The sequence below is a fragment of the Erpetoichthys calabaricus genome, chromosome 18 (genome assembly GCF_900747795.2).
Source record: "Erpetoichthys calabaricus chromosome 18, fErpCal1.3, whole genome shotgun sequence".
Classification (NCBI taxonomy): domain Eukaryota; kingdom Metazoa; phylum Chordata; class Cladistia; order Polypteriformes; family Polypteridae; genus Erpetoichthys; species Erpetoichthys calabaricus.
The window spans coordinates 3,223,636-3,239,476 of record NC_041411.2 but is presented as its reverse complement, the minus strand read 5'-3'; the positions used below and the strand labels follow the sequence as shown (position 1 = coordinate 3,239,476).

Genomic DNA, 15,841 nt, shown 5'->3' with positions numbered 1-15,841 from the left:
TTCTCTGTCACACAGGTCCGCCTCATCTTGCTCCAGCTCCGGGGCCTCGAGGACAGCTACAACGACGAGATTGCTTTTCCTGTTTCTTTGTTCTCCATCAACCCATTTGGCTTCCTGTGAGTCTCCTCTGATTCAAGTATTGTCCTGTGGTCCGAGTCCACAGCAAGTGATTTTGTAGGATTATTAGTTTCATATATTTAGTCATTTTGGGTTTATAATTTTTATTTTTCATTTCTTATTTAATTATGATGGTGACATCTTTGTGCAGCTATTGTGATGCGTTTTTGACGTTTTCAGCACAATCTTTGTCTGCCAGCATTGTGACACGTGATGACATTGCATAAACGGTATTTAAAACAGTGACAAAATACAAGCTGATGCATAAATCCTGAGAAAATGTAATAATTGGTTTGCTTTATTTAAATAGGAGAAGGATTTTCGTAATAGTGGGGATGTTTTCTTTCACCCTGATTTCCTTTTGAATGGTGTTAAGACTTTGATGCTCTGTTTTGCCTGTGTATAATCCCGTGTTTACGTGCTATCGGAGAGTTTGGAAGGATGGATTTCCAAATCAGACACTCCACATCAATGAAATTCCAACAAATGTGGAGCTGTGAGTCGGACCATTAGAAGAAAACAAAGCTTCTCGAATTGTCCTAGTTGTGATGTAACACTGACCTTCCACCCATAGTCAGTTTTGTAAAATTAAAAATATGACATGGTCAGCCTGAAACTTCATTTTCGTGGTCAAATTGCATTTAATTATTTTAGTTTGCTTTTCGTTTTTGAGGACATTGTGTTGTGTAGCACCAGAAAAGAGAACGTAGAGAGGAAGTTGGACGATTGAGGATTGAAGATAAATAGGAAGAAAATGACAGAACATTTGAGATTTAATGATGATCAGAATTCAGAAGTTGGCCTGCAAGGAGAAGAGTGGAGAAGTTTAAAGGTCTCAGATCAGTGGTAACCCAAGATGGAAAACTAGAGGCAGTGATAACCCACAGAGTGCAGTGTGGGGCTGGAACAACTGGATGGGAGGTATCAAGAGTATTCTGTGATCAAGGATTAAGGTGAAGGTTAAAGGTCAGCTCTTTAAGATCTGCTGTAATGAGTCGTGAGAAGAAGTGAAATTTGGCAAGGATGAGAATGTGGAGTTATAAAAAGGACAGAATAAGAAATGTGACCATCAGAGGAACAACAGAAGTGGGAGAGATATCTAAGAAAGTACAGGAAAGTAGGATGAAGTGGTATGGACGTGATGAGGAGAGACGAGGAATATGTGGAGGAAAGAGGGATGGGAATGACGAAGACCAAGCGAGGAAGGTTAAAGTGGAGATGGATGGATCAAGTCAAAGAAGATCAGAAGGAAAAGGGTCTGACTGGAGGAGGAGGCGCTTAACCAAGCTGTATGGAGAAGGTTGATCAATCGCATTGACCCACATAGAAGTGGAAGAAGATGGAGTTGTTTGTTCATTTACGTGAGAAAAATAGTTAATCTTGATTTTGTACACCATGCAAACAAATCACCATAAGCGATTTTTGTATTCTTTCAAAAAGTCCTTCCAGAACGGAGAAGATAAAGCATCGCGTGTCGGAGCTTTGAAACTTTTGATAGCACATGAACATGGCATTTTTTTTAAATCTTTCTTTACACAGTGTTTAATTTCCTGCTTATAATCTTAATTCATTTTTCACCAGTTTGATCTTCATTGCTCATTACCGAAATCTCGCTCTGTTTCTGCTGCCATGACTCGTTTTTCTCAATTTGTTTTGCCCAGTTTGCACTGCCAGTAGTCCTCATCTTATTTCAGGCGCAGTAAAGTTTTCCTTTGTGTTCTTGTTTATATATAGCAACTCTGAGGTACACAAATGGCATTACATTGCCGAATTGTGGTTCCACCACGGTATGACTTCCCCCCCCCCCCCCCCACCAATCTACTAATTATTTTAAATATAAGACGAGAAGCCAGCATTACATCACCTGGCAAATGGGAGAAAAAGTACTTCCGAATCGTCCCACTCTTTGGAAAAATGTTTGTGTTATGTTACCTACTTGGAACTTTGCATTTCTCATAGCATGGGAACCTAACAAAAGCTCTGGAATCTTCTTATTTAAGAAATGTTACAGATCTTCGAGCCCCTGGGCTAGGGTGCCCTCTAGTGGCTGTGGGAAAAAAATGGCAAATTTGCTTTGGTATATATATTTTTTTTGTTCTTTATTTCGCCTTATACAATTTCTTCTATTAGGAATTTGTTAGTTTTCGCATACCCCTTGGGGTCAGAGCGCAGGGTCAGCCATTGTACTGCACCCCTGGAGCAATTACAGGTTAAGGGTCTTGCTCAAGGGCCCAGCAGAGTAGGATCTCATTTGGCAGTGACGGGGATTCGAACCGGCAACCTTCAGGATACCAGCGCAGATCCTTAGCCTCAGAGCCACCACTCCACTGCTTTGCATGACAAGAAAATATTGGTTAGCTTCTGAGAAATGCTCATTGTCCTTTTTGTTTTTTGAAGACTTTTCCAGCTGGGTGGAGATTTGGAGGATTTGGAGCCTGCCCTCAACAAGACGAACCACCGTCAAACACTCGGGTCAGGGTCATGCTCGGCCCTCATCAAGCTTTTACCTGGCAACAAAGATCTCCTGGTTTCCCACGACACCTGGAGCACTTACCAATCTATGCTACGGATCATTAAAAAATACACCTTTGCATTTCACGTCTCACCAGAAGGTAACTGCTGATTAGATGAAAAGAAGGTCTGGCAGAACTTGAAAGTTTACAAGTAAATGATATTTAGTTCACCAAACCTGTTTAGTTAGCTTAGGCCGTTTTTTTCTGTATAGCAAAGACCTTTTAAGAAGCCGTCTTTTTCATTACTTAGTCATTTGTCCATAAATTCCAATCATTTACTGCTTTCAAATTTGATATTTTTTTTTTGAGGTGGGTTGGCCAAAACACTAAAGTGAAAAAAGATTGATTTTCCAAAGGGTTTTAAGAGGTTAACAGAATGGAGATGCCAGAGGGTGAAAGCAGGAGAACACGTTTCTCATCCTGGTTGGTTCTGGTCATGCTGGTGTTTGGTCTGCTATTGCTGTTGAAGTGGAGCCTCTTGATTTGAGCTATGACAGCAAGTCATTTTAGAACTGAAATAAACACACAGGTGTTGGGTGTGTGGAGCAGGTTTCCACAAAGTCATGCCCACTGCATACGTAAATTATGATGTGCACATTTGTATACATTAGGGTTGTGACTAGTAATTGATACCTTATATATAAACATCTACCAGAACCGGCCCGGAAATGAAAGGTGGAGTCGGGCTAAGGGCTCCACCTCCGAGGATACGCAAGAGTGGCCAGCACGTTGGCAGAACGTAACATCCAAAGAGGGAGTCACTTGCTTATCTGCTATTACAGAAGCGTGGCACGCATATTGGTAAAACAGCATCCCTTTTACTTTTCCTCCTGCCGCTAATACACAAGCGAGGCGAGCACATTAGCAAAACGAAACCCCCAAAGAAAAACAGTCGCTTAGCCGCAAATGCACAAACGATGGGAGCACGTCAGCAAAACGAAACGTCCTAGGAGAGAGACACCCAGAGTTGTTCCTTTCAATTTCCTGACCTCTCTACATTTCCATTTTTTTCTGACAATTTCAAGGTAATAATAAGATAATAATCAGTATAACAAAATCTGTTGGTAACTGTTTTTATCAATTAGTTGCCATGTTCTATATTGCATTGTTACTTTATTGGCGTTTTGAGATATGACAGAGATGGAAGACCTATTGGGCAAGGGTCAAAGGCCAAAGAACTTCATACAGTGGAACCTCGGTTCACGAACGTCTCGGTACACGTACAAATTAGTTTACGACCAAAGAGTTCGCCAAACTTTTGCCTCGGTTCACGACCACACACTCTATACGAACAAGCCAGTCTCCCTTTCGGTTTGTACATGTTCAGTCTCTCCCTGTGCATTTCCTGTGCAGCGAGAGAGCGCGACACACACACAGGCAGCGCCAGAGAGAGGGCTGGACGCATAAGGTAGGAAGGCAGTTAAAGAATGCACTGGGCTTGATTTCGTTTTCACTTCTGTGTACAGCGATCGGTTCGTAGCGTGCATTGTTGCAATGTTACTTTTCTTGGTAGTTTATTAAATTTCGGATTTTTTCAAATGTTAATTTTTTTCCCTGTGCTTAAAACTCATTTAAAAAAAAAAGTGTTTTTAGCCAGCAGTTGGTAGCGCTATAGCGCAAACTATTGCAGTGTTAGTTTTCTCTGTTGTTCAAGGTTTTCTCAGTGTTATTCAATGTTGTTACATTTAGTTTACTATTACGCTGTGCATTCTGTGGTTTAATTAACTATATTTGTGCTTAAAAACTTAAAATATATATATTTACATACAGTTCGTATGGTCTGACACGGATTAATTGTATTTACATACAATCCTATGAGGGAAATTGCTTTGGTTCATGACCAAATCGGTTTACGACCAGAGTTTTGGAACGAATTATGGTCGTGAACCGAGGTTCCACTGTATTTGGAAAGAAAGGTATGTTCTGCAAGTTTGCTAAAGCGGGTCTTACTTGGCATAAGCTCACAACCATGAAGTGGAATCATCTGAAACGAAAACACATTGGAGTTATGCAAATGCCATTCTCACTAACTCTTCAGCTACACTCTCAATGCCACGTTCTTTACTTTCTAGTCTACAATTCAAAAGAACAGGCAAAACGTCTTCTGCAGAGAATTTCCTCATATGATAATGATGGCTGGTATTTAATGCAATACTGTAAAGAAAATTGTTTTTGGGGTTGTGCATTTTATCCCTTTAAAATCAGCCTTGCCTTGGTGCTGCCGTTTCGTGTTTGTTGTAATTGGTAATACAGATGACCACATGATCACCATGGCCGTAGCCAGTGTTCTCATTCTGCTTTCCTTTGTCAAAGACTCGGGGATTGGCGTCCATGTATTGGATTCAAACTCAAAAACAAAGTTATGACTCCTGTTAATTGGGGGCAGTAACTTTAGTTGGGGTGCGGACTTTTTGCATCTCTTCCTTTCGAATTTATTTCTGATTTTCTTTTTTGAAATCCTTACATCTCTTTTGTTTTTACAAGTCCTGCCTAAGCTTTGACCTCGTGTCTCTCTCTGCTCCTTTTCTGATGTTTCTGCATCCCCATCTAGCACTTTGTCTCGTCTTTTATCAGGAGTTCTCATTAAGGAACTTTATTGGTGCAGAGGAAACTAGAAGAACACTTTAGTGATTTGGCTTTCTGTCCCGTTTCCCCTTTCCTGCTCATTATATTCAGCTTGATTACAGTAAAACCTCAATTATCCGTCAGGGGTTCTGACCGAGGTCGTGACGGATAACGGAACTGCGTGTTTAAAAATGATATACAGTAGATTAGTTAAGTGAATAGTCATATTTATTTACAAAAAAATATAGTAACAAAATATCGTATTAACAAAATGTATTAATTAGAACATTGGAACACTCTAGACGAGAACAGGCCATTCAGCCCCACAAAGCTCGCCAGTCCTATCCACTTATCTCTTATATATATTTCTCTTCTGGTTCGTCCTGCTTCCACTTCAAAACCGGTCCCGCCCACACGCAGCTGACGCAGCATTTCTCGATTCCTATTCGTCCTCTTACAAACCCTTCCCCACGCTGCCTGTGGCTCTTCTTCAAAACCGGTCCCGCCCACACGCAGCCGACACGGCATTTCTCAATTCCTATTCGTCCTCTTCCAAACCCTTCCCCATGCTGCCTGTGGCTCCTGTGTCTTTAAAACAGCTTCTCACATAGCAAACATCAGAAGGTAAAAATTATCGTGAACACATTCGAGAATACAACTCTTCTCTGGCATTTGCTTCCATGGGTGCACACATAACTCATCTTCCTGGCCACGGACCACACTGTTTTAAAATACACGGGCAAATGTATCGCCAGATCTCTCCATTATACGCTAACACTTCTACCTCTCCATGATATGGACAGTTGTATGTTTTTGACACAGCACAAGCTACTGAAGTACGCTTGCAAAATAATGCAAACTCCTCATGCAGCGAAAATGTACTTCTCCAGCTAGATTCCATGCTCAGAACCATCAACCCTTTCGCTAAATCATACAAACACATGCATGAAATCGCTCAGTCCAATCCAATAGCATCTGTACGAATGGTTTTCAAAGAAAACTTTGGGCAGGATTTACGACGATACAAAGCCCCGACATGTCATGCCGATGTTGCATTGATTTTCGTCGGAGAAGATGGCGAACCGCCTGCCGAAAGGGACATTTGCATCTATCCCATAGGCAACTCCTGTAAACAGATTTCCACACTCAATATGAATTGCGATCCTATGCTTTACCCACTTTTATTCCCTTACGGAGACATTGGCTGGCACAAAGATTTACAACATGTTCCCGATAAAAGAACCACCAAGCGAATAAGGCATACTCAATGCCAGTTTTACACGTACAGATTAGCAATGAGGAATACATTTAGTATTTTGCAGTCCAGCGGCAAACCATTCCAACAGTACGTCGTAGATGTGTATGTTAAAACAGAGGGCGCGCGTCTCAGCTATCTCAGATTACATCAACAAGATCTGCGCGTGGAACAATACAAAGGACTGTCAGACACACTGCAAGCAAACGCTGAAAATAACAACGTACGTGTAGGCAAAATGATCATATTACCATCCACATTTCCAGGAAGTCCAAGATGCATGCAACAAAACTATCAGGATGCCTTGGCCATAGTACGTAAATTCAAAAGGCCTGATTTATTTATCACTTGTAATCTTGCTTGGCCGGAAATTCTACATGCACTGTCGGATACCCAAAGACCAGAGCTCAGACCTCATACCAGTCTTCAGCCACGGTACATGGCTTTTTGTAAGGTTAGATCTTTCAGCTCATTATCTGTCTTCTCTACCAAAAGACCTATGCACAACTGCATCTTTCAAGAAGTATTTATTTCTTCTTGATTTCTGAGTTCCTTTCTAACTGTTTTCCATTCCTATTCTTACACCGCCGTATGCTACGGCAGACGTTGGCTAGTAATTCATATAATATTGTAACGAACAGCATGATAAGCAAACACAACTCGGAGGTACTGGAAATTTCTACGTTTTACTTGGAGTCTTCGTTCCATAACAAACGGTGCCCTACCTTATACTCTGTTATCTGGGTTACGGAGCACACTTTTCAAAACAAGAAAAGATTGCTTTCCCTACCAATCAATTTACCTCCTGCTTCTCATGTTCTGTCTTTCTCCATACCACAAACACTCCTGCTTATTGTCCCCAGACTCCCCACTCCGCACCTTCCTTTTTCTCCTTACTTCTCCCGTCACTCATCTCCTAAGAGGCATGGCCGCCCTTCACCCAGTCCCATCACTTTCAGCTCCCCCACAGAGCATCAGAAGCTGCCTGCAGCAGCACACTATATTTATGAAATATAACAGAACTTAAAAAGGAAATTTACAATGCAGAAGAACGTTAACATTAATTTCAGAATAACATTACCGTTAGTGCCTTCCATTTTCGAAAAGTTTTTTTTTAATTGCGACATCATGCTTTATATTGTTCACTTTAGTTCTTCCTACTCTGTAAATTGAAGCAGTACTTGAAACCCTTTTGCTGTTTTTGAAATGTTTAATTTCAATTTTTTGTGACAGTTTCAACACCACATGCATACATTTATCGGCCATAACAATGTATACTAGTTTAATTATAACAAAAGAGAAAAGCTACAAAACACTATTAAAACTGAAGGTACATAACTGACACTGTGATTTCAAAAATGAGGAATGACACGTGGTGCTGGGGAAGAACACTGCGTGCTAGCAAAAGGGACAGTCATTCCAATGTGCAGAGTTCACAGCGTACTGCACGGCAGGAAGACGCTGGCATGCATAATTTTATTTTATTTTTTAAGCCCTGATGGTTAATGGAGACTGACAGTTAATCGAGTGTGGAACAATTGAGGTTTTACTGCATTAGTGTTTTAGCAGGTGTTTGGAAGGCCATTGTGCAAGGCCTTATTCCAGTTATTTTCTGCTGTGCCTGCCCTTCTTACCTGGCTTTGGTGTCCATTTCATTTGTTTGTCCTGTTCCAAGATCTTTGAACTCTAAGTTTGTTTAAATGAGGGTTTGTTTAGTATACTGGTAGTCAAAACTTTGACACAATCTGTTTGACCCCATTGCTTTTTAGGTATTTATTTGTTTTTCTCCTCATGTTATCTCAGTTTCCTTCATAAACTGATCTTTAGGTCAGGAGTCACAGAGCACGGATATTGAATTTGCCAGTGGACTTTAGCAAGTACAATGTGCTGATGCAATCGTTAAAATCACATTTAACACACATTCCCTGTTGTTATTGGGATATATTCGATAGGTACTTGTCATTTATGATGATTCTATAAGTTGTGCGACGTGAATAAGTGTTGTGTTTCTCTTTGCAAATTGAAATACTTGTTAACGCAAGCAAATTAAAATATTCTGTCCATTATGTAAACAGAGCTCGTCAAGAAGGAAGCCAACCGTTGATGGAATGCCAGTCCTTCAGGGTACACACTGAACACATTTATATAATCATTGGGATGTGATTTAACAGCCACAGCACTCAGGCCAGTCTGTAACATTCCAAGGTTTTGGCAACAGAAGATGGTAATCCTTGACGTTTTGATGTACCTTCATACATTTACACCCTGTCCACCCAACTGCAGGTGCCATCTTCTTTATTGCTTAATCATTTCCCAAACTTTAAAATGCTGCTGAGCCCAAAATAAGGGGTGCACGTAAAAAAGTTTTTCTTTACTACTTCACAGTGCAGCTGACATCATTGGCCATTTTTAAGGAGTTCACATCCCACAGTCCAAGCAATTGAGGTTACGTCTTCCACCCTGCTGTCATACAAGCACCCCGTTGTAGTATATTTGTGTGACGATGCAGGTTCACTACACACTTCCATCCGACTGCTGGGAGCTCTTGAACTCGACACCATTGGTATTGTCACCGAGATGAGCTGACAAATGAGGACAATTCTCTAATGAAGCCAGGGGGTAGTGCAAAAAGTGCCAAAGTGCTTTTATTACACAAAAATCAAAACAGTGTCCAAACAAAGTGCAGTGTATCACCGTTTCAATAAATAATCCATAAAAACAGTGCAAAGTGGGGATAAAAACAATAAATACATCCTTTAAAATCCGAGGTTAAAAATACAGTGTCGCTCTTCACGATCTTAGCACACCACCTCCTCTCATTCTCCCCGGCTCACCCATAACTCGCGTAGCCGGCGGAGACCCAACAGCAACGAGCTCCTGTCAGCTGACCTCCGTCTTGGCTGCCTTAAGGACGTCACGGCCACTCGTGTAGTCGCTCCTCAGATCCCTCGGGAGGACACCTGCCTTGCTCACCCCACTCGCCCGAACATTCAGTGGGGTGGACAAGCCCCAAGAGCGCTACAGCTAAATGCTCCTTCGCGGGGCCTCGGCTCGTTCTGCTTCCTCCTTTCAGATGGCCAGATCCTCCTGCTAATACCGCTCTTTCCCATCCTTCAACCTCGTTTTTCTTCCTCTTTTCCTCGATCCATCTATCCCCCTCTTTCCTGGTGCCGACCCATATATATACATCCACCTGCGCCTCCATCACACGCCGCAGGAAGCCAGTGAAGCAATTGAGAACGATCGCACCCACACGTGCAGGTGCGACTCGCTCCAACTACCTCATAAACTCCCCGCGGTAACGCAATCGCGCCCACAGAGAACGACACAGCTATATGGATTTAAAACGTGGCCCTTTTTGAAGCCGCAGACCCGCTATACCACAATTTGCAGTTGCAGAGTTGACATGTGTCCAGAGTCAAATGAAGTTCTTACTTGCATGTCTCACCTACATACAACAGCACTGGAGAACATGGAGATGGATAGGATGACGAATATTGTCGGCAGTCGGCTTGATTAATCTCTTGGGAGATAAATCGGGGTGGGGGGGGTTTGGTTTCAATGTGTGAACATTTTTGTTAAATTCAACACTGGCACATAAGTTTAATAAATAGCCATTGTCTCTCCACAGCGGCAGTTCTTGTGTCACTTCTATCTTTGTATGCCCCGGTCACCATTGTCCAGTGTTTAGTAACAAACAAGAATATTTCATTTGGCCTGTAAATGGTAAACACGTTGGATGTCTGGGTGTTTCTAGATCTGTCAACCTAGTCCAGGATTTGTTCTGATCACAATGTGCTCTGGTGTCCAAAATCCATTAAAGGAAATGATGATATTGGAAGGTAGTTAGCGGGTGAATGTTTTTAGAGAACCTGAACAAATGAAATGAGTGGTGCCCAACATCAGTGTCCTAGAGGGGCTTAGAAGGACATTACTGTCCAACTGCAATAAATATGATGATGGTGGTTTTTCGCACCGTACAAAGGTAAATCAAAAAGTAAAGGCAATTTGAAAATTACATGGTAATCCCAACGAACAGAAGCTGATGCAGTACAACATGCTTGCAGTGGCCTGTGGGTAGTTCGAACATGCACTTCGCAGAGCTCTGCCATTCCCCTCGTTGAAGCCAAGGTGAAATAAACATGGACGCTCTGCAGTGGGATTGCACCACTGTTGAACAACATGCTGTAGTGAGATTTCTTTAGGCAGAGGGAGTGAAAACTGCTGAAACTACCCAAAATCCATCAAGAATGTGTTGAGTGCTTCAGCTTGTGCCTGTTGTGATTACCATGCAATTTTCAAATTGCCTTTACTGTAGTTCTTGATTTACTCTTGTACTGTGCTGCCGATGAATGACAGCTCACCACAACTTCTCTTTAGAACAGTTTGGCACACCCCTGCTGAACACCTCGCCACTTTACGCTATTAATAATGGATCTGTGTATCTTTCTTTTTTTCCCCAGCTGATTCAGTGATCCCTGGCAATGTGCAAGCCTTCTCCTCCTACCCAGGTTCCATTTTTTCAGGAGATGACTTCTATATTCTAAGCACTAAGATGGTAAGGCTTTTGAGGCTCTAGCCATATAAATTATGTTGTGATATCCTTTCACATTTGACTGTTGTGCTTGGACCCTGATGGACATTACTTGATTTGATGTGACACAGCGCCTCCTGTGGCTCCAAAAGCACACCACTGCTAAAGGCTCTGTCACAGTACACTTTTTTTTTTTTTTTTCTGGTGAACTTAAAATTCATTGTGGTAATGTACAGAACCAAAATTAGAAAAAAGTTGTCTCTGTCCAAATATTTATGTACCTAACTGTGTGTGTGTGTGTATGTATGTGTATATATATATATATATATATATATATATATATATATATATATATATATATATATATATATATATCATATTAGGGACTCCACTTGCACTTACTACTTGAGTTGCACTTTTCTAGTTTCCTTCAAAGTGCTGTCAGATGTTTTCTCCCTAACCCCTTCATTACCTCTAGACGTCCACTGGTATTACTGTTTGGTGCAGGAGCCCTGTGGTGGCCTAAAGGTTCATCTGCCGTTGGTTCTTGTTGGAATAGCCCTGTGGGGAACAGGAGGTGCAAAAGACGACTGGCTGGAATTCTGCCATATCTAGTTGATAGGTGCTGCTAAGAATTCTGAGCTTTTGGATTTGGTCCTTCTTGCCCCTTTACCCTGTCCAAGTAGGCTACCTTTTTTGGTCTAGGAATGACCTTAATTGTTTCTTTTTTGATTGCATTGACCTCAATAGCATAAACATCCTCCAGAGCCCCCTCACCAAAGCACTCCAGAATCTGAGTAGAATTTTCCTTGATATCCATTAGGCAAGATTTACAGTTTAAAATGTTATGTAGTCTATGGTAAATTGTTAGAATTACAGCAAACCAGTTTAACTTGGAGCTTGTTACCTCTTGTGATAAGCTCACGGAGAGTCACAATATAAATTGTTTGTTCCAAAATCGTTGCATCTTTTAATCCAAGCACCTTCGTTGACATACAATTAAGCTTATTCACTTTTTTTTAATCACTTTACAGTAAGAACAAGTCTGCTGATATAAGCATAAGGATCTTCAAATGGTAGCTCTAAATTTGTAGGATTATGTACAGTGAACCCTCGCTATATCGCGCTTCGCCTTTCGCGGCTTCACTCCATCGCGGATTTTATATGTAAGCATATTTAAATATATATCGCGGATTTTTTGCTGGTTCGCGGATTTCTGCGGACAATGGGTCTTTTAATTTCTGGTACATGCTTCCTCAGTTGGTTTGCCCAGTTGATTTCATACAAGGGACGCTATTGGCAGATGGCTGAGAAGCTACCCAGCTTACTTTTCTCTGTCTCTTGCGCTGACTTTCTCTGATCCTGACGTAGGGGGATTGAGCAGGGGGGCTGTTCGCACACCTAGACGATACGGACACTCGTCTAAAAATGCTGAAAGATTATCTTCACGTTGCTATCTTTTGTGCAGCTGCTTCCTGAAACGATCATGCTGCACGGTGCTTCGCATACTTAAAAGCTCGAAGGGCACGTATTGATTTTTGACTGAAAAACAAACTCTGTCTCTCTCTCTCTCTCTCTTTCTCTGCTCCTGACGGAGGGGGTGTGAGCTGCCGCCTTCAACAGCTTTGTGCCGCGGTGCTTCGCATATTTAAAAGCCAAACAGCCCTATTGATTTGTTTGCTAGAGATTGTTTTCTCTATCTATGTGACATTCTGTGCTCCTGACACGCACTCCTTTGAAGAGGAAGATATGTTTGCATTCTTTTAATTGTGAGACAGAACTGTCATCTCTGTCTTGTCATGGAGCACAGTTTAAACTTTTGAAAAAGAGACAAATGTTTGTTTGCAGTGTTTGAATAACGTTCCTGTCTCTCTACAACCTCCTGTGTTTCTGCGCAAATCTGTGACCCAAGCATGACAATATAAAAATAACCATATAAACATATGGTTTCTACTTCGCGGATTTTCTTATTTCGCGGGTGGCTCTGGAACGCAACCCCCGCGATGGAGGAGGGATTACTGTATAACCATTTTTGTTGATGGCAGAAATTTAAATTTACTTGTGCTGTGTGCCTGCACCGATACACAAAGGTTATTGTGAAAATTGAAAAGAACATAAGATGTCAGAATAACGTCGTCAAACAAACCAAGGCCGTACACCGAAGAAAACCAAGCGGCAAGTTTAAAAGAGTTAGTCTTGAAAGTAAGTGAAAGTCAAAGAACCAAAACCAGCTTCTCCACAGCTGACTACCACAGTAAAGATTTTCTTATCCATCTCAGGGATATGTCCATGTGAAAACACCACCTTATTTGTACACCAGAGAAGCAGCATCGTTGATGTAACGGTTTGAGTCACGTGGCTGCTGACTCACATTGAATAAATGAAATAACGTTTACAATGATAAAAAGTTAAGGTCCCAAAAATAATGTGGAGCACAAAATAAATAGCATTAGATTTTCCATAAAAAACATGGTCAAGAAAAGTATGTATCCATTAACAAATAACAATTAAAAAATTATAACTTTAACCACAAATGGTAATTTGTATTTATACTACAGTGGTGTGAAAAACTATTTGCCCCCTTCCTGATTTCTTATTCTTTTGCATGTTTGTCACACAAAATGTTTCTGATCATCAAACACATTTAACCATTAGTCAAATATAACACAAGTAAACACAAAATGCAGTTTGTAAATGGTGGTTTTTATTATTTAGGGAGAAAAAAAAATCCAAACCTACATGGCCCTGTGTGAAAAAGTAATTGCCCCCTGAACCTAATAACTGGTTGGGCCACCCTTAGCAGCAATAACTGCAATCAAGCGTTTGCGATAACTTGCAATGAGTCTTTTACAGCGCTCTGGAGGAATTTTGGCCCACTCATCTTTGCAAAATTGTTGTAATTCAGCTTTATTTGAGGGTTTTCTAGCATGAACCGCCTTTTTAAGGTCATGCCATAGCATCTCAATTGGATTCAGGTCAGGACTTTGACTAGGCCACTCCAAAGTCTTCATTTTGTTTTTCTTCAGCCATTCAGAGGTGGATTTGCTGGTGTGTTTTGGGTCATTGTCCTGTTGCAGCACCCAAGATCGCTTCAGCTTGAGTTGATGAACAGATGGCCAGACATTCTCCTTCAGGATTTTTTGGTAGACAGTAGAATTCATGGTTCCATCTATCACAGCAAGCCTTCCAGGTCCTGAAGCAGCAAAATAACCCCAGACCATCACACTACCACCACCATATTTTACTGTTGGTATGATGTTCTTTTTCTGAAATGCTGTGTTCCTTTTACGCCAGATGTAACGGGACATTTGCCTTCCAAAAAGTTCAACTTTTGTCTCATCAGTCCACAAGGTATTTTCCCAAAAGTCTTGGCAATCATTGAGATGTTTCTTAGCAAAATTGAGACGAGCCCTAATGTTCTTTTTGCTTAACAGTGGTTTGCGTCTTGGAAATCTGCCATGCAGGCTGTTTTTGCCCAGTCTCTTTCTTATGGTGGAGTCGTGAACACTGACCTTAATTGAGGCAAGTGAGGCCTGCAGTTCTTTAGACGTTGTCCTGGGGTCTTTTGTGACCTCTCGGATGAGTCGTCTCTGCGCTCTTGGGGTAATTTTGGTCGGCCGGCCACTCCTGGGAAGGTTCACCACTGTTCCATGTTTTTGCCATTTGTGGATAATGGCTCTCACTGTGGTTCTCTGGAGTCCCAAAGCTTTAGAAATGGCTTTATAACCTTTACCAGACTGATAGATCTCAATTACTTCTGTTCTCATTTGTTCCTGAATTTCTTTGGATCTTGGCATGATGTCTAGCTTTTGAGGTGCTTTTGGTCTACTTCTCTGTATCAGGCAGCTCCTATTTAAGTGATTTCTTGATTGAAACAGGTGTGGCAGTAATCAGGCCAGGGGGTGGCTACGGAAATTGAACTCAGGTGTGATACACCACAGTTAGGTTATTTTTTAACAAGGGGGCAATTACTTTTTCACACAGGGCCATGTAGGTTTGGATTTTTTTTCTCCCTAAATAATAAAAACCATCATTTAAAAACTGCATTTTTCGTTTACTTGTGTTATATTTGACTAATGGTTAAATGTGTTTGATGATCAGAAACATTTTGTGTGACGAACATGCAAAAGAATAAGAAATCGGGAAGGGGGCAAATAGTTTTTCACACCACTGTATCTACTATGTAGTAAAACAATAAAACACTTAGGTCTGTGTGTATGTCTGCCCAGTCCATTTGAGCAATCTGATTGGTCAGCTAGGGATCTGCACTGGCAATTGGAAGGTTGCCAGTTCAAATCCCATAAATGCCAATAGGGACTCTGCTCTGTTGGGCCCTTAAGCAAGGAAGGCCCTTAACCTGCAATTGCTGAGCGCTTTGAGTAGTGAGAAAAGCACTATATAAATGCAAAGATTTATTATTTGGTGATGCAATTGAAAGAGGCAGTGTGAGTGTTCAGCACACGTTGAGGATTAACTGCATAGGAGGCATGCTGAGAGTCACCTTCAATGACAAGAAGTACGAGGGTCATTCAGAAAGTTTCCACACTTGTATATTTTCGTTGGAAACGGTGAAGGCAGGAGGAGTAGTGATTGGTCGTGTATGAGTGTGTCATGTGACTAGTACATTCTGGCAAGCCGGCTGCCCTTGCAGTTTAGTATCAGAGTTGTCACCCTGTGGTAAAGATGGTTGCAAAAGAGGAACAGCGTTCTGTCATACGCGTTTTGTGGGCAGAAGGAATGCTGGGAGCACAAATTCATCTCTGCATGTGTGCTCAGTGTGAGAATAAAGCTCTGTCACGTAGAGTCATCTAAGAGTGGATTGAAACGTTTGAAAATGGCTGTACTACAGCCACAACC

The 15,841-nt window shown here is 41.4% G+C and overlaps 1 protein-coding gene across 1 annotated transcript in view; it reads left to right on the top strand.

Annotated features, from left to right (window-relative positions):
* plbd2 (phospholipase B domain containing 2) overlaps window positions 1-15,841 on the top strand; it is a 37,811-nt gene that overhangs the window by 10,251 nt on the left and 11,719 nt on the right. The window contains exons 4-6 of the mRNA XM_028824322.2: window positions 16-116; window positions 2,515-2,729; window positions 10,914-11,008. Coding sequence (XP_028680155.2) covers window positions 16-116; window positions 2,515-2,729; window positions 10,914-11,008 — 411 coding nt within the window. The remainder of the gene's footprint in view (window positions 1-15; window positions 117-2,514; window positions 2,730-10,913; window positions 11,009-15,841) is intronic.